At 37.4% G+C, this 19,020-nt stretch overlaps 1 protein-coding gene and 1 long non-coding RNA gene across 2 annotated transcripts; one reads left to right on the top strand and one right to left on the bottom strand.

The window, feature by feature from the left end:
• Positions 1-1,118: 1,118 nt before the first annotated feature.
• LOC113507698 lies at positions 1,119-5,881 on the bottom strand. Its single transcript, XR_003401885.1, has 2 exons — positions 5,365-5,881; positions 1,119-1,245 (listed from the first exon to the last, which is right to left on the bottom strand). It is a non-coding gene; the product is annotated as an uncharacterized LOC113507698 (long non-coding RNA).
• Positions 5,882-6,598: 717 nt separating this feature from the next.
• Positions 6,599-16,683, top strand: LOC113507700 (nuclear receptor coactivator 2-like). Its single transcript, XM_026890636.1, has 13 exons — positions 6,599-9,384; positions 11,126-11,417; positions 11,599-11,885; positions 12,347-12,543; positions 12,703-13,715; positions 13,790-14,041; positions 14,131-14,435; positions 14,946-15,167; positions 15,255-15,408; positions 15,528-15,842; positions 16,006-16,123; positions 16,250-16,326; positions 16,447-16,683. The coding sequence occupies exons 1-13, from the start codon at positions 9,365-9,367 to the stop codon at positions 16,681-16,683; spliced, it is 3,489 nt and encodes a 1,162-aa protein (XP_026746437.1). The 5' UTR covers positions 6,599-9,364.
• The last annotated feature ends 2,337 nt before the right edge of the window (positions 16,684-19,020 follow it).

The raw sequence follows: 19,020 nt of genomic DNA, 5'->3' as shown, positions 1-19,020 counted from the left end.
TTACCATAAGTACAAATTTATTTTCTCAACCTATATACAATTTCTATAATACATCCCCTTTTTAAGCCAATCTACAATAGAGTCTATTAGGTCTAGTACAATCTAGTTACACCATTTTAATTCCAGATCAATTCCTAATGCGCAGAAACCCGGATCGGGTAGCAAAAATTACGCAGATAACCTCATTCAGTGCGTTTATAATAACGAATCCAGGGCTGTAACACGCCTCAAGTAAAAAACATAGTAAAACTTTAAGCATGCATTACTGTCAGTTTACCGGAACAACGTAAATATGAAATCCCATTAAACTCTTGAAATTATTTCAGAGATGACTTTTTTTACATTTACTAATTAAATTTAGTTTGTTTGTTATACACAAACAGAACGCGGCTTCATAAAAATTTAGAAGAAACAAGTAAAAGAACTGTTTGAAAGTAAAATATTGCAGCAGATTATTATGCTTTGAAACTCAGGCTTTACTTTCTTTACAAGTTGCCATGGGCCGATATCATACTCTCTCGGAAAATATTTCATTTTCTTCTAGAACCACGGACTGTAAGAGGATTTTATTGAAATTTTGTAATACATTCTACTGATATTTAAGACCTTGCATAATACGACGTAAGAAAACTAGGAAAATAACTAATCATTAATAATACTAACGAGAGCTTGCTTGCGAGTTTATGAATGAACATTATGAATATTGAGGTATCCTCGAATAAAAACTTTCAACAAAGCCTTTATCCTAAGGAAAGTGTGAATCGAATATTAACCCTTTTTATTGATACGATATAGTTGCTTAGACAGCCTTCTGTCGACGGTCCATTCGCGAATAGTTGAATTCACTATATTCGCGTTTAATCTAGTTTTCTAGTCGCATTTGAGTTCCGTCCAAATCTCTAAAGTAGCAAATAAAATAATTACGAATAATAATAACCACGAATGGAATTTATTGCGACTAAAGGATTTCCTCCAAATATCCTGTCCAAATTCTCCCTACGAGGTAGAAATCAACAAAAGTAGCGTTTGTGACACCATGTCTTCAATAAGGATTAATATTCGATTCATAAAGATACAGGAATATATAAATATAAGCAGATAGTAAGAATAAGCCTTACCTTGCATCTTCAATAGCCAGTACTGGCATATATGTTTCATTGAAGCGATTGGCGCCCGTTAGCGCTGAGTTCTGGCGCTCCGTGGCGATGTTACGTTATTATAAAAGTGCAAAACCAAATTAACCACCTGTAACAATATTTAAATGTATAATTGCATTTTTCATACTTATATGTAGGCATTTTTTATAGGAACTTCAAGGGATACGAAAGGAACTGTAAAATAATTAATTTCCGCTTGGAAGACCCAAAAGGAATATTGAGGTTTTCTAGAAAAACGACATACAAATTAAAATAAAGCTTTCTCATACTTGCTTTTCCTTTTATTATGTAACTTTTACTTGGTTCTTGTGGGTTACATTTATTTTACGCAAGAATATTTCCTCCCTTTCATTAGATATTAAAGTTAATAAACTAACTTATAACTTGGATCAAAACAATGTATTACTACACTAATTAGATAGACGACCTAAGTAGATACACGGGCAATCTATGGCCTAGGTAGACTTACGACCGTGCCGAATGGAGGCGCTTTAGGAATCAAAATAATGCAGTAGACGATGAAGATTCAAACACTAACTGCTTCGTAACATAAACAGACAAACCAGAAAAAACTGAAACTGGTCAATGTAACGATGTTTTTTTTTACCGAAGGGCCCATTTGATTAGTTCAGTAACGTGTTAAAAAAGTAATGGTCGTAATCATGATTTCATATCGCGAATATAAGTATCGTGTGTCATTTGATATCACGTTGAGTCTATCAGTTTACTTATCAATAAAACAAAAGAATTGAACTACTAACTCCTGACTACAGTATTTTATTATCTTTGGATTAAAGAAAGAGTCCGTAATTCAGATTGTGGCACCTTGCAGCAATGCCTTGAGGATGTTTAATGAATTCCGCCGCTAGTTTAAGGGCTGATGTTTCGTTTGCCATACAAATAATAATTAATTACGCAGACAAACTTTCTTAGACAGCTCATTAATTCCGATACTTATTTTGCAAGCTACATCCGTCGCTACGGTTCTTTTTCGTATAAGCTATTTTGCTCCTTTAACTCAAATACATGTTTAAGTTCCAAACGCACACTCCGGATCTTTAAAGTTACTGGCTTTACATAATTCAGTGTATCTTATAGCCTGTCAACCACAGCTATTTGTGATTATTTCAGCGCCTTAATGTCTCAAGCCCTGAAATTTCAACACATTTGAAGCAAAAATTAGCTACAGGGTAGTAATCTGGCATTGGGTACAGTTTTGCCAACTGTCATAATATTTTGTTTTTTTCTGAAACCATTTATTAAGGTTTTCAGAGTTAACAATATTGAAGATTTTAGCTATATTTAAGAATATTTTTTTAAATAAATTATATGAATGTCCGACATACCACAAAGCATGTGGAAGGAATTAAATAGAAAAGCCTGTTAAATGATTGAAATTTGTTAATTTTCGAGAATTTTCCTCCATAATAGCAATCAGGGTTATATTTCTAGGCTATTATGAATTTTGGGGACCACAATAATTATTGTGCACATAAATATTTAATAAGATAATCATTTTTTTTTGGTTTAATAAACAATCGTTATTTTAGTTTAAGAAGGGTTTTTGGTCACATTTTATTTAATACTAAGAATTTTTTTAAATATTTTCACTTTGAATAGGTCTTTTTACCTTTACTTCAGTAAATAAAAAAATATTTATTCAATTAATCTTACTGTACCAATAAAAAAAATAAAAACTAGATGAAATTCAATAGCAATTCAGGCATTTCAGTATTGCAGAGTGCAATTTTTACTAATGAATTTAAAGCCCAGGCTTCAATGTTCCTAATTTGTGGAATATAGATCATCAAGTTTTTAATAATTTATTTAAGTATATTATTTATCTACCTAAATTGATTTCTCCCAAATCAATTTAGTTAAATAGTCGCACTGACTGATCACATCTCACTGATAATCATATCAATCAGGGCTCTAGATCGCTAAATTGAATAGCCGGACAAACCAGCCAGTTTGGTTAGACATCTGGAATGCACTATTTTTTTTTAAAGGAGTTTATATTCTGAAAAAAATACCTAGTAAATTAAACATTTTTTTATAAATCTTGTTTATTTCCAGTCTAGTCTGGTCTGGGTAGTCAGGTATATGGTATTGATACATACTTTTCATAAGGTTTTTGATATTAGTAACTTAAACTTTGCTTGTGGTAAAACCAATAACTAAATGTTAATTTACAGAGAATGTGCCACCATGATCAGCCTAGGGAGCAATGGACCATCAAAACAGTACATGGGCTAGTTCTAAATGGCCCAGGTATAGGAATCATAGAGATATGAGAACTAGATCAAAATATTGTTATTGAAAGAAGACGGCTAGATAAAAATAATGCTAATACCCTCACTATAGTTTTGCTTAGCAGTGGTAACATGCAACACTAGTTGCTGTATAGTAAGGATTACATTACAAAATTGTAATCCTTAATAGATATCGACAGACTACAGTCCAAGCTGGGTCACATAAAAACATCAAATTTTCTTTTATTTCGAACGAAGTAAACAATAACATATCAGGTATGATTAAATTGGGTCACTCAAGCTTGAGTGTAATAAAGGCCCCCATATTGTTTCATAGACCCATACAGAACCTCAGGTGTTCAGTCGTATTTGATTTGTTTAGAAATCAGTGTGAAGAGTTATAGTATTTCAGGCTTATTTTAATAATTGGGTCATGATGTAGTTTATTTTATTGATACATCACATTAAGAGTTATTTATAATGAATATTACTGATAATATTAATTTATTATGACAAGATATTTCTTATGAAAGCAACATAAGTCTCGACCATCAAATTAGTGATCTATAGAGGCACAAAAAGGTTGCAGCTTTAGAGATATTAAAATTGAGATAACTAATTGTTACAAAACACGAATATTATTATGGTTTTGTGTTGTCTAGGCTACCTAGGGATTAATACTAAATAATCCTAATATTTACCTGAGTTTTTATTTATGGATAAGAAATTTCAAAGTTATATGATATTTTAATTATTCTAAAACATTACTGATAAACAGTTCTAAGTACCAAAATCTGTAACCAACCCGACGCAAGCAAGCTTAAGAAGCAGCCATGTATAGACGATGGTCTGTACGCAGCAATAGGACATCCCGTCAAGTATGAACTGTTTTAAAACCATCCATTTTAGTTCATCAAGGAATTAGTTTCTAATTGCAAGGCTATATAGTTCACCTAAAAATGTTTAGTGAAATGCAATGTTTTGGAATATTTCAATATTCATTTATGAGCCTGTTCAAAAGAGCATGTTTGTGACTATTTAAATGTTCTTTCTGACTGTATTTGATGAAATAAATCTAATAATTATTAGCTATGATACAACAGAATTATTAAAATTGTATGTCAGATGCTAAAATAATATACTTAAATGGATTATATTTTAGCTCCAATTAAATAGATGTTAGGTATAGACATTAAGATGCAAAACATGCAATGACTAGGAGTAAAAAAGGTTGCATAGGATTGGATCTATAGTTTTTAATTTCAATTTATAATTTGACTTCTAAGGTTTTAAGCTATGTGTAAGGTATACCATATACATAAGAGTACATAACACATTATAAGAAAAAATAGTGTGAAACCACTCAATGATTTCTAATTTGTAAAATAACATTTGGCCAAGTTAATTATTTTATATAAAAATAGTATAAGGCTATTCAAATATTATAAGGCTTTCAAGGGCTTATGACTTTTTTTAAGCCCAACAGTTATGTTGCCTGCTTGAACTATGTAAAAGCACAGCATTTGTTTTGAAACCACCTAAAATAAATAAATGTATCAACATTAAGGAGTTTTAATACATGAAACAATTGTTCCACAAGTCTTCAAACCTTTTTTCTGTCTGTGAGTAAACCAGTGATTGTTAGGGGAACAAAAACTAACCTAGCAAGTGATGTGATCAAGGCTAAATAGAGACCTTGATAGAACGTTATAGGTGAAACAGTGCTGAATTTGTGTTTTCGTTAGTACATACATCATAACATCGTGGATTGTGGTAGCAGGGTCCACTTTTTGCAATTAACAGTCAGTAACTACTTACACATTATGACGTCATTGCATAGACAGTCAATACAACACAGTAAACATTATAATCTCAAACATTTACAAGAAAGAAATCAAACATATTTGTATGTTTTTAAGGGCAGCAAATGTGTTTCAAAATCTTTGTTTACTTACAGGTTTTCAATAATAAATATCCTCCGACTGTATCAGGGCTAACCACGATCCGTAGTTGACAGCGAAACTGCGAATCCTAAATAACATGGCGGCATTTTGTCGCAGCCGGTGTATGTAAGTAACCACTCATTTCAGACGTTTTACACTTGTTATTACTACTCACAACTTCAAACACTCTTTGAGTTAAAAACACGTCTCAGTACAGAAACAAAATAAGTAAGTTTATATCACACACTAAAAGCAAAATGACGTAACATTCTCAACCTTCACGGTCGCACAGTAGGTATAAATGGTAGTAAAAGAAGTTATGTTATTCTAATCTTTAATCATTGGTACTGTTTATATAGCACTACTCATATAAAAGTCACTATTTTATTTACAAACGACTCATTCCAATGCAAGAGTTCCTGTGTATTGGCAAAATAAAATCAAACACGATAGATTATTATGCCTAAGAACAAACGTGACACGCAGTCAAGCAAGCTCGCTGTGTTAACTCATTTTTTTATTCAAGTGATACCCACTTAAATTATTTTAAATCTACCTGCAATGGTAAAAAACAAATGCCAATATTGTATTTATGTCGCAAGTTATAAAACTACGATACTTTTGTTATTAAATAAATTTAATTCGTCTGGGGGTTTAAAATCGTTATAAAACCACATTCCTTTTAGTTGTTTCAGTGTTAATGTTTAGGCTTAAAATATGGTATCCAAATACGGCAATAAACTTCACACCTTGCAATTTAAGCAATATATTGTTTATGGGTAGACACTGGTCAATGACAATGGAACAGCAAAAGTAAAAAAAAACTAACGGGGTTACCCTGAAAATGTAGGCCTAGCTAGACAGACAGATAATCAGATATCACCCATACGTAACGGGAAGTAATCGATGTACTTCATTTTATTGAGACGATAAACAAAATACAAACAATATATATCAAGGATATTTGCAATCAAAAGTTCCACCATCGAACCCTGTAAGCTATGAGTTTTTCCACTGTTATTTAATGTAGGTACCAGGTATGTCTGTTGTAGTATGAATTTAAGTGCCACGCCCTGCAACGTGTGTAAAAAACTTATCAGCTTATAAAAAGTAGCTATATTTTTACAAACTGCTAAGATTTTTACACACTTGACGAAATTTTATAACATGAATTTAATGAAAAATTATTAAATTTAAGATTTTTAAATTTTTTATTAAGAACTTGAAATAACAATTATTACAATTAAAACTTTTAAAAATACAATCGACATTGCTGGAAAGTAGGCGTCTTTTGCACTGTGTCGATAGTAAATATGAATTCGCAATACAAATATTTCAATTATGATCAAGTGTTCCGAGACACTTCCAGGATAACTTTGCATAATATCTATTATGCATATAATCCATAATCAAAGTAATATCATTACGTTTTAAAAATAATTAAAATAAGTATTCACAAAAGGTACCAAAGTATAGTTATTAAAATAGTGGGGAGAAAAGATATACAATAAAAACGAAGGTGAAACCGAGTGTGAGTTAGCAGACATCTAAAAATTTTTTTTTTTAAAGAATTTAACAATTACATATTAAATACTAATCTACGCTAACCGTATTACGGGCACTAGCATACAACAATCTAATACTATCGCAATATCCGACTCCACGTCGTGATGTTGCTACTAAAATATAAGCGTCGCCAGCTCTCAAAATTCGTTTTGCTTTGCAATAATCAAGAGCAGCATGAACACGTGCTTCTACTTCCAACATATAATGACCTGTTATTTTTAAGTATTTACATAAAAATCCCGCGGAACGTAATGTTTATTATGAATGAGGTTTATCAGTAAACTCTTTATATTTGACAACAATCCATTAAAGTCAAAATTACGTAATAACATTCACATCATCCTACAAAAAAATACTTTATACCTTCATTTAAAGTTATATACTTTATTTAACAAAGAGTTTACATTGCACACCATCAAATGCACTTAATTAAATTAAAGCCAACTGTAAAAAAATGTAATATTCCTATATTAACATGAACACATCTACGTTGAAGGTTATGTCTACATGTATCGTTATCTTCAATGCAGTATTGATAGTATACATATTATTATCATCTATAGTCAATCAGTAGGTTAATATGTCGTAGGAATAACAATATGCACAATATCAAATAGTTTATCTATTATCATATTTTAAATGAATATAATTTTATTTAGAAGCTATAAGTCAATTTTATATTATTTATTTTAGTCGCTGTCATTGCATTCGAGTACCCTAACTCATGCTTGATGTTTAATAATAATAATATAATAAAGGAAACTCGTAGACAGCCTTCCCGAATGGCTATACATTACTTTTGGTGGTCGGTGCACCTGGCCCTATTCATGTTGACTGGCCAAACAATACGTGCTGCATACATACTCATATACGACAGCATCGCAAAGAACATTGAGTTAGGCCCAACCTAACTCAATGTGTTTAGAATTTAGATTTTCTTTGTTAAGTTTCTTAATAATGGCACGATTTTTTTATTTTCGTAGTTTGAAATTTTAGAGGTAATTAAAATATAGATAAATTTACAGTGAGTAAATATGCCATTTTCTAGGTAGGGCTTAAACATGACAAAGCCTTAGCTGGTCATGTACTGTAAGTAGCTAATTGCAGAGAATATCATGAAGCCCAGCTATATGTGTAAAATAAAAATATGACTGCTCCGTTTTATTATACATTTAGTATTATATGTATTGGTGAACTTCAATACTTTGCATTTTCGTGTTATAATGTATCGTGTCTGTGTGTTACACCTAATGTCTGATTTACTAGACACTATTCGATTTAAATAAGTTTTTGGCAATCATAGATACTGATTTTAAAACACCTGCATGATTGTAATTAATTCTAAGCCTGCATGCGCGTAGTTTTTTTAGCGATATGAAAAACTTAGTGCTTGCTATATCAGCCTTTAGTTTTAACTAATCTCGTTACATGATAAACCGAGGAATAATAAAATCAACAGACAATACATTTATCCAATTGGCTCCAAAAAGTACAACTCATCGACAGTTTAATTATCTCACCAGACTTAATTAACTAATGGGGCCATCAATATTTATTGACATTGTATTGTAAGTACTTACGTGTATATTGTACAGTAAATTATGGAATAGAAGCTGTTTCACCCGGTGATCACTTATGATTGATGATTCCTTTATCATTTTAGTACTATCTAATATCTATCTATCTATATCGACACCTTTTGTATTTAACGTCACTTTGATAGTACCAAATATCTTGTTGTTTAGATTGTCTCGAAGACGGCTGGTCGATTAAAATTAATACTCAATGCAGACATCCTTGTTATTGAGTTTTCCTTTTTAATATTTACTTAGATATTACTACCAAGAATTAGTTCATGTAACGAAGAAATAACAAATAAAAATAGAAAGGTTCTTGTGTGCTAATAATGTAGTTTATGGATAGTTTGTACATAATGCTGTTAGGTACGAATCTACAGATTAGTAGAAAAATACTATCCAGAAGGATGCGAGGCAAGAAAAATAACATAGGGAACCGCTTGTCTAGTTTCGGATTTCGGACCCTAATCATGAGTTCCCTACAAAATTCTATTCAATTCAGTCTGGAGATTTTGAAGAGTAGTGAATAAAGTAATCTGCACGCATATAAATAAATAGCTATCCTGTAAAAGCTAGCAGTATAATAATTCAATATAGCTTTGTCGTTTACAAGCAACAATTTAATATCGATTACGTAGTCTTTTACTTTTAAATGCAGCAAACCTACAAACATATTATGTTCGAAATGTTTCCGAAACCAGATTATCCGGAAAAGAACTGGGGTCACCGGCATAGCTTGCAGAATCGGCAAGCTAAGTTGCTAGTGGGCTGGCCATGTCAGTCGGACGACTGATGGCTGTCGGAGCGGACCAGTCCATGCGTGGAGACTGCGAATCTACAATCGTAGTGCTGGACATCTCACCAGCCAGATGGACAAACGATCTGAAAGGTAGAAGGAGTAGAAAAGGTGCGGGAACCAGAGAACCATGTTAAATGGTCCTACTTCAGAGTTACCCCGTCTACCTGTTTAATGATCAATTAATAATATTGAACTTTTACTTACTTAGAATTTAATTACGATTGGATTGTGTTCTTTAATAATAGTTTCTTTATGCTGTCGTTTTAGCACAGGGCAGTGAATGACGAAATAGTTGGTAGTAATCTTTTACAGCATATTTTTCTTGCCAGGAGTCACTTTTGATATCTGGTTTATGCGTCACGATAACTCGCGTAAATTGTGTGTTCATCATGATATCGGAAACGTCTCATTGTTGTCTTTATGCTGAAATAGCCTAGGTTATAATTAATAGTAAACACGTAATTTTATAAGGAACCTGTTTCCTATCTAAGTAAATTAATACCAAGTAGCTGGTCTTTCTGATAAGCTTTTATTGAAAGGCTGCTTGAAGTGATAAATGAAAATGTAATGAAACTTTAAAAAACTTCATGTCAGCACGAGCTTTCAATCATGTGCAACTGTGCTGGTGCTCGTCAACTTTATACGTATTAAGTTTATTAAGTTGTCAAAACAAAGGTACCATTGACTAGTTATTTTTATAACAGACTTAAAGTCAAAGTTTTACTTTGTTTCTTTTATGTCTGGGAATCAGAAACCTGCCAATTATTTAAACGTTTTCGGTAAAATCATTTAATAAGTAATTAGAAGAGTCATACTTAAATCACACAGATTTAACCAACTGCTTTAAGTAAGTCCCTTATTTACTGGACTATAAAGTATGTAAACAAATTATAATTAGTTTCATTATATTTGTATATTTAACATTCATACGTAAAGCTCACAGAAAAGAGATTTGCCTTATGTGTGAAATATGAAGGGCTTTGAAAGTTGAAGGTGTTTCTAAAGAGTATTAAAATAATGTACAGAATTAGGACTTGACTTAGTAATTATTAAGCAGAAAGCGTTACAAATAATATAGTGAAAAAATCAAACCTCAGACAGGAGTCGAACCTGCTACTCCTGGCTATACGCTCCAACTGACTTAGATTTATGAAATTAAATGTTAATTATTCAAATGTACGGCGTTTAACACTTCCTAAAGTTGTTTTTGGCAACGAAGTTGGGTTTTTGTTCTTGGTGTATTACATGCTTGTATGTTCTGGCTAATTGTGTAAAAATACAATACATTTTTTTTTACACTCGTCTAAACTTTTTAATTGCGGTTGGAATAAAATAATTGTTAAGTTGCTTTTTCGTTTTAATATCTTTTTGGTGACTGTCGCGTTGAGGTTATCCATAACCCGAAAATATTTCCGGAAAAAATATAGACTGTACCTAAGTAAATAACACATGTTGTTGTCCATCTAGTAACACATGCCTATATACCTACATAGGATGACGGCACCCGAATTATCATTTTGAATTAGCATCTTATCATTTAAAATATGAGAATGAGTTGATAATAATATAACTAACTATAGGTTTGTAGCTATGCAATTATTACTAATTATATACATTCATAGATGACCAATTTGACATCAGTGTAATCGTTACTGTATTAAAAACCTAATTATTTGTTGTGTTTGTTTTATGACGTTACTCGTTAACTTGTTTATACTGTAGGACCTGAAAATTTTGTAACTTGGATAGCAGATTAAATGGAGAGAAGCAAATCTGCAAATAATTGACATATTGTATCAAAATTAGTTATTGGTATTTTTCTTTTTTTCAGAAATAAGTGTATCACCGAGAAGAAGCGACGGGAACTCGAAAACGAAACCATAAATCAACTTGAAGAGCTCTTAGGTACCTGTCTCGCTGAAGTCAAGCAACCGGATAAGAACGGAATAGTTCGCGAGGCCACCCGGCAGATCCAGGAGGTGCTGCGGCGCCGGCGGGAGTGCCCCGAGGAGTGTCCGCTGCGCGTCGCGCAGTGCCTGTCGCCCGTGCAGGCCGGCGAGGTCAGCTCCACGCAGCCGTCCTGCGCTGGCTTACAGTACTCCGAGCTCACCTCGCTCATAGAGGTAAGAAAACTCAACATATCAATATGGCATATCGTAGTAAACAAAAAGTGTACGAATGGGATTGTTATTGTTTTTTTTTCTTAAAGATCATACATATTTTACGTGTTATAATAGTCAATATTATTATTTTTTAATTCGTTATTCCATAATATAATAATTGAAAAAAATTTGCTTGTTTTAGGCTCTCAAGCATTACACCGGCACCCTCGGTTGGGTTTTATTGGAAATAAACTCAAAGGCTGAAATTGAATGTATAACCGAAAATATTAAAGAGCTCACTCTGCAGGACAGAACTGAGCTGTATAAGAAATCAATTTTCTCCCTTTTGCATGTCAAAGATCATGCAAAATTGAGACCATTGTTAAGAAATATACAAACTTTTAACTGGGGTGCGGGAGAAATCGACAAATTCCAAGCTATACAAGCTCGTCTCCTTATCAAAAATTCCAATGGGACTGACAGTGTTGGGTAAGTTCTTTTTCGTAGCCCGCTTTTGAAAGAATAAAAAATATGTTAGTCAGACAGACATTGACACAATATGTACCACTGAAACATTGATATGCGAACGTATTTTGCTTTTTCATCGTGATAGTAGATGTTGACGACGGTCGCACGATAAGAGGCCGATTACATGTAACTAATACGTATTACCGTCGAGTAATGCAAAACTACTGTACATACAAATCTATTTCACAAATAAAGGCAATCACAAAGAAAAATACGCAGAGCGCATTACTTCGGTACCATATAATAATATCTAGAAATTTTAGTCTACGTTGTTGATTTCAAGAAATAACAAAGTGTGCGTTGTTGTACTTGTTTTATAGATTATTTTTATCTTGTATTTGAAATTTCTTAAGTATTACAATACAGTCAGTCAGTATGTGATATTATTGTGGTCATACATGGAACATGTATTTGTGTTGTAGGTACGCCGAGTGCGTGATCCACGCTGCGCCCGTGCGCGGCTCGTCGTCGGAGGAGGCCGGCTCCGTCATGTGCGTCATCCGGCGCTGCGAGGACGCGTCGGCCGCACTTCTCCCCGGCGACGGCGGCCCGCCCGCCATCACCGCCAAACAGTCCGATCATATCGTCTTCAGATTGGATTGCAACTTCATTATTTTATGTAAGTTAGATCAACGTCTTAGAAAATCTAAAATCTCAAAACTTACCATATTTGCATTTATGTAATTCATAGCTTTACTTTGGCTATTGCAATAATTTTAGTAGAAAAATATTTATGGGGATTGTAGTTACTAATTATATTAATATGTTTCTTTTTCAGTTTGTGATTTAAGTGGAGTGGAAAACTTAATAAACACTGCTATACCTCTCGTGGGTAGTCGTTATTTGGACCTTGTTGAGAATAGTGATCGTGTTCGTGTTACTGCACACTTGCAAGAAGCTGTGTGTCTTCCCGCACCACCCGCGATTAGCGAACCTTTTCGGTTACGCATTACTCCAGACAGTCCTAGCTTTAGAGTTATAGCTCGATCTCGTCTTTTTCGAGCAAAGCCTTCATCGGGAGAGCCTGATTTTATAATGTCTACGCACACTGTTCTCGGTGACGAAGATATGGATCTTCTAGAAGCGGACGGACCTCGTCCTCCTGTTGGTGGGCCGCTAATGGCATCTGTTGGAAATGGGGAATCTTCGAATTGTGAACCCAGATATCGTTCTCCTATAAGTCCCAATGAAGGCCAGTTTCTTAATGATTTTGACCTAGAACCATGGTCCTTGCTGGGTGACATGTCGAGCGAAGAGTCTAAAGACCGAAAAGACAGTGTCGAAGGACCTTCGCAACCCTTAACCCCACGTGCAACACCGACTCCGGGTGAAGGTCCGCCTTCTAATCAGCCCGCAGAAGAACCGAATAGGCTTCGGACACTTCTTAGTAAGAAGCAAACAGGTAACGATAGCGGGGTTAATTCAAACAATCGGATCTTGAAAGATTTGCTAAAGCAAGAAGACGAGGAGGCTACGGGTAGCGAAACGTCCGCGCCGCATACGCCTCACACTCCGCATACGCCGCTGACTCCGCACACGCCGCACACGCCCAGCGCCGCGCTGTCGCCGCTGCACACGGCGCAGGCGCACGCGCGCCCGCCGCCGCACCCGCCGCACGCGCCGCACGCGCCGCACCAGCCGCACCAGCCGCACGCGCAACACCAGCAGCACCCGCAGCACCCGCAGCACCAGCCGCATCAGCAACACCAGCCGCACGGCTCGCACATGCCTAACGCGACGCACTCCATGCAGCAGGGGCAGCATCATAATAATTCTGATGTCTTATTAAGGGTATGTATTTTTTCATAGATCCTGTATGTTTTCTACAAACTCCATGGTTCTAATAAGTTATTTTGACGTCTCAGATACTAAATGAAAAAACAGACGAGGATGCGGAGGAAAACAGGAGAAATTCCGCAGATGGAACCAGAGGAGTGTCACAACCTAGTGCTCTGCTTTCACAGCTGCTCTCTAGTAGTAATGGGCCGGCAGGCAACGGACGACCTCACGACAGCAGTGAAAACTATCTAGAGAGAATGGCCGCAGTAAAACGAAAGTTCGATGATGCTAAAGGAATGTCCAGTAGTTCAAAGAGGGCTACGCCTGAAAACCAGCAGGTAATACAGATGGTATTTTGTACGAATTTTAAACATGTACATTCTCAATCGTTGTGCATTGTAATATATATGGGATATCTATGAAACAGGTTACTTCGAGTGCCCTTCCTGCGGCATCGTCTACCGCTTCTTCGACGGCCACGAGCCCGGCAACCAGCAGTAGTCTGGGACAGAGCCTTTTATGCCAAAAGAACCAAATTCTGGTATCGTTACTGGCGCGGCAGCAGACGACGCCGACGACGCCGCTGCCGCTGCCCAACCCTAACCTGCGCGCGTACGGGCCCACGGCCAGGCCGCGCCCGCCGCAGCCGCCGCAGCTGCCGCAACAGCCGCAGCAACCGCCGCAGCGACACCACGTCTCGACGCTTTCCAATATACTCACCGGCACGAACCAGTAAGTCTTACTTATTATTTTTTTTGCCATTTAGGTTTTTATAATAACTTTCATGAGGATGATTCATTATTATTGATGCAACCGTTTACCTACGTGTATTAATCGTGATTGCCTGACTAGTTTCGGACCCAACCGGAGTCCTTTAATCATGAGCTGACGTAGCAGCGACGGTGAATTGTTCGGACTTATTTAAATCAATTTCTTTTTCTCAATCTTTATCTCTATTATATTGTAATTGTCTAGATCCGGTTTTATTACACCCAATTCATCCGTGGGGACGGCCTCAAATTCATTTTATATTAGTTGGTCCTGTGCCACTTGGCACATTACTTGTTGAATTGGAGTAGTAGTAAGTTTAGATTAATCACCATCATTGAGTATGTATTTTGTCAGGGAGTATTTTATTTGTAATAACATGTGAAATTTTGTAAATTGTATAATATTGCATATATAGGACAGACAATAACATTTTGTAAGATTGGTGAAACTAGAATAATTTGTGTATCGTAGTCGAACCAGCATGAACGGCGGTGGTAACGGCGGCGGCGGCGCGGGCGGCGCGGAGTGCCCCGTGAGCATGGCGGGCTCCAGCCACCTGCAGATGGTGCTGCAGAGCGGCGAGCTGGCCGGCGGCGCGCTGGCGGGCGGCGCGCGCGCCTACCCCGCGCCCGCGCCCGCCGCGCTGCACTACGGGACCACCGCCCCGCACCTCGCCTACAACAACCAGCCCCCGTACGTACTTACCGCGAGGCTTCCATTCTACACAACTTCCATAAACTTGCACTTCACTTTATTTGTTCATTTCTTTATTCTATGTAGCAGTGGCAGTACTAGAGCCCAGAGTGGAGGCGGTGGAGGAGGAGACAGTGAAGTTCCTAGCGACCAGACATTGTCCGATCTCTTAGATGAGGTGATCGAGAACATGCCCGACGCTGACCGATCGGCAGCCGACGTTAATGTTCGGCAACGACAAGTAAGTGTTTTATTCTGTATAAAAATTACAGTCTTGTTAATTTGTCTTATTAATGACTACTGCAGGCTTAACGTTTTATTTTAATGTAAGGTTTAAACAATAGAACGATATTCTAACAGGGAATGAAGGAGAAGAACGCCATGATCAACGCCATCCGGCAGAGCCTGATGCAGTGTGAAACGGTAGGCAAGGCGGCCGGCGGGTCGAGCCCGGGCGGCGGGGCGGGCGCGGCGGGCGCGGCGGGCGGCGCGGGCGGCGCGTACGCGGGCAGCCCGGCGCGCGCCGCGTCCCCCGAGCCGCGCGAGCGCTGGCGCGCGCTGCAGGCGGGCGCCGCGCTGTACGCCGACCCGGCGCGGGCGCGCGCGCTCGTCGAGCAGCAGCGAGCGCGACTGCTCGAGCTGCAGCGCACGCAGCAGATGCTCGTGTCGCCAGAGGTATGATAAAAATTATTAAGGTAGCAATCACAACTACTTTTATGCACTTCTTAATCAAATGTAATATAATAAGAATTTCTTAAATCCGCCGTCGATAGCTGTCAGCTATCGACGGAGACTAGGATTTACTTTCATTATTATAATGATTAAATATTGATTACAGGCTACTGAGCAACCACAGGCTGATTTGGGCTCCACCATCAACGCCTTGGTTTCAGCGACTCCGCCTAACGTGACTTTAACACGTACGGACTATCAACATCAAATATATCACCAAAACAGTAAGTACTGTCTTCTTGTATGTAGTTCAAATATTAACAACAAATAAAGGTAGAAATTTTACTGTATTATTAATGTACGTAATATTACGTAAATAAGTATGTAATTATTTACAACTATCTTTACAGGTCAAATGGGTCCACATTATGGTACCAATAAAATAACGACATCGCAACAGAATCCAATGTTGAGTCGACAGCTCAGTGTAAGTATTATTTAGTTGATTTATAATCAGTTTGAACAAATCAAGGCAACCAATAATTTTGTACATTTTATGGTTTTGAATATATTTGGAAGATATTAATGTAGTGTGTTGCGTGTGCAGGTGGCTGGATCAGGCGGGTATTCTCGCGGCGGCGGTGCGGGCGGGCACTCGGCGGCCGCGCTGCACACGCCCATGACGCCGGCGCCGCCGCCCTCCACGCCGCAGCCCTACCACCGGCCGCCGCACCAGCCGCACGCGCCGCACGCGCCTCACGCGCCGCACCAGCCGCACGCGCCGCATGCGCCGCACGCACCGCTCGCGCCGCGCCCGCATCTAGGTAACGCAACCATGTCATAGCGTCACCGGAGTCCAAAATCTTTGGTTTCCCGGAAGCTGCCCGCCGAGCCATTGTAGTAACGTCGGCGGATCGCTAGATGACATATTTACGGTTAGAACTAGGGCGGTATCTAATCGCCTTCGATTACTTGAATTTACTCCTCAAACATGTCTTGCCATACAAGCATTACTTGGGTCATATAACACCAAGCACTTGGAAAGGTGAGTAAAGTTGATAGATCCTATTACTAAGATTCCGGTTCCTACTGCAAAGTTCGGGACGCGAGCCCGCAACTTTGATAGTACACAAAACAACATGCATTACGTATAACCGAGCTAGTACGCGATGCTCCACGCTCGATGTTAAATTGTGGGCGCCCCCAAATTACGGAATATAAACGATGGAACACTGACCCATAACCTCAAAGAGGGGGGCCAACAGGTGAGGTTTTCTCTGATTTTAGGTTCAGTGAACAAGGACACAAATATGATGTGAGATGATGCGAAGTACTAAAGACATGCATGAACCGAGCGGGTACGAGAGACTCTAGCTCGAAGATCGGGCTCTTCGCGAGACGTCGTAGCTCTGATAAACCCTACTGCAAAGTTCGGGACGCGAGCCCGCAATTTTGACAGTACACAAACAACATGCATTACTACAAAGTGCGGGACGCGAGCCCGCAACTTTGATGTTACACAAAGAACATGCATTACTACAAAGTTCGGGACGCGAGCCCGCAACTTTGATAGAACAACATGCATTAAGTATAACCGAGCTTGTACGCGAGACAGCTCGAAGATCAAAACTTCGTACGAGATACGACAGTTTTGATGAAGAACATACTATGTTCACTGGTTCTCACAGTCCACAACAAGAACCAATGGTGACACTCTTCGAGGTGGATTCGAGGCTCAAGATAGAAACAAGACCAATGCACCTATCAAGAATGTATAACAAAAGTTATAACCGAATACCACCTCTAAACCTAAGCAAGGACTGTGGAAAACATAAGTGGTCCGGCATCAAACCAAAGTGCTAGCACAGCAAGGTGGACCCAAGAGTGGTATGATACAACCGTGACACCCTCGCTGAACAGGACACAGGAAGGGTGGCCCCGAGAGGGTACACCATGCCATGCATCCAGCAGGCAATTGTCAACCAGGTATATGTAATATATCTAACTGTCTTTCATGTTGTGAACATACCACCACTAATGTACCTTAAAATACTTGAACATAACATTGTTTACATAAACAATATACATATAAATGAAATCAACAATATGTGTCAGACCATCAATAACTCATGAGTTAGGGGCTGTACAAATATGCACTCACAGTAAAAATTTCTATCTATATACTATATATGTCTAAAGATTTAATATTCTTAAGACCACCAAACTCAACGGATAGATCAGATTTGTTCTTAACTGAAAACCAAAAATATATATAGAAAAATATTATAGTTTTCAAATTGTGGATATGGGAACCTTGGACCATCAATATCACATGTCTTGCACAGTCTTAAGATAAAACTGATTCCTTAGGTTCAATAACACCTAAACTCAGAAAAATTAATCCGCTTTGAGTTTGAAAATGTCATATAAATTTACTGCAATTCCATGTAGTCCATGTACAGCACCCACAGTCCTTACAGACTAGAAATTTAACAAACTGTTGTCTGAATGACCACCCATTGGTTAGAATCAGTATAAATGTCTGGCTGACAGAGGGGCTACACTCACATTTATCTAAATGATTTTCCCTCATTGTTAACTAATATTAGTGCAATAAATACTTTAGGTTTACTATGAATAGAGACTAGTTAACATCAGAAATACAGCAAGAATGCAACTCCTATAGAGATACTAAATATCAATGATATTAAACATTGCCCAATCAGCAAATTGGCAAGATTGTTGGGAACCTTCTGTGAACCTGCCCAAGAGGTTATGTTCAAACACACACAAAAAATAATAGAACAAGTTAAGTACTTAGCCTTGTTGCATAACAATAGCAATCTTGATGCTGTCAACTGACCTAAGATGGGGCCCCATTACATAATCCGAAACTATAAGAACATTATAGAAAATGTATACTAGAACTAGTTTCTAAAGCTTTTCTAATAGAATGGTGACACATTGTAATGGCGAAAACAATTGTAGTGTGGTGCCTTGTTTAGAATGATGACTTGCATTTAATACATAGATTAGAACATAATATTAACTGGATTAAAACACATTGCAAGATTATACAGCCAGAGTAACATGGCTGCAAATACATAAGTAAGATAAATAGTGTTCAGTTCCACATGTAAGTCAACGAAAAAACCATACTTGTTTCGTTATCAATAGATTT

Source organism: Trichoplusia ni, unplaced genomic scaffold (assembly GCF_003590095.1).
Source record: "Trichoplusia ni isolate ovarian cell line Hi5 unplaced genomic scaffold, tn1 tig00003070, whole genome shotgun sequence".
NCBI lineage: Eukaryota > Metazoa > Arthropoda > Insecta > Lepidoptera > Noctuidae > Trichoplusia > Trichoplusia ni.
Note: the sequence above shows the minus strand (reverse complement) of the source record. Positions and strands in the feature narration are given on the sequence as shown.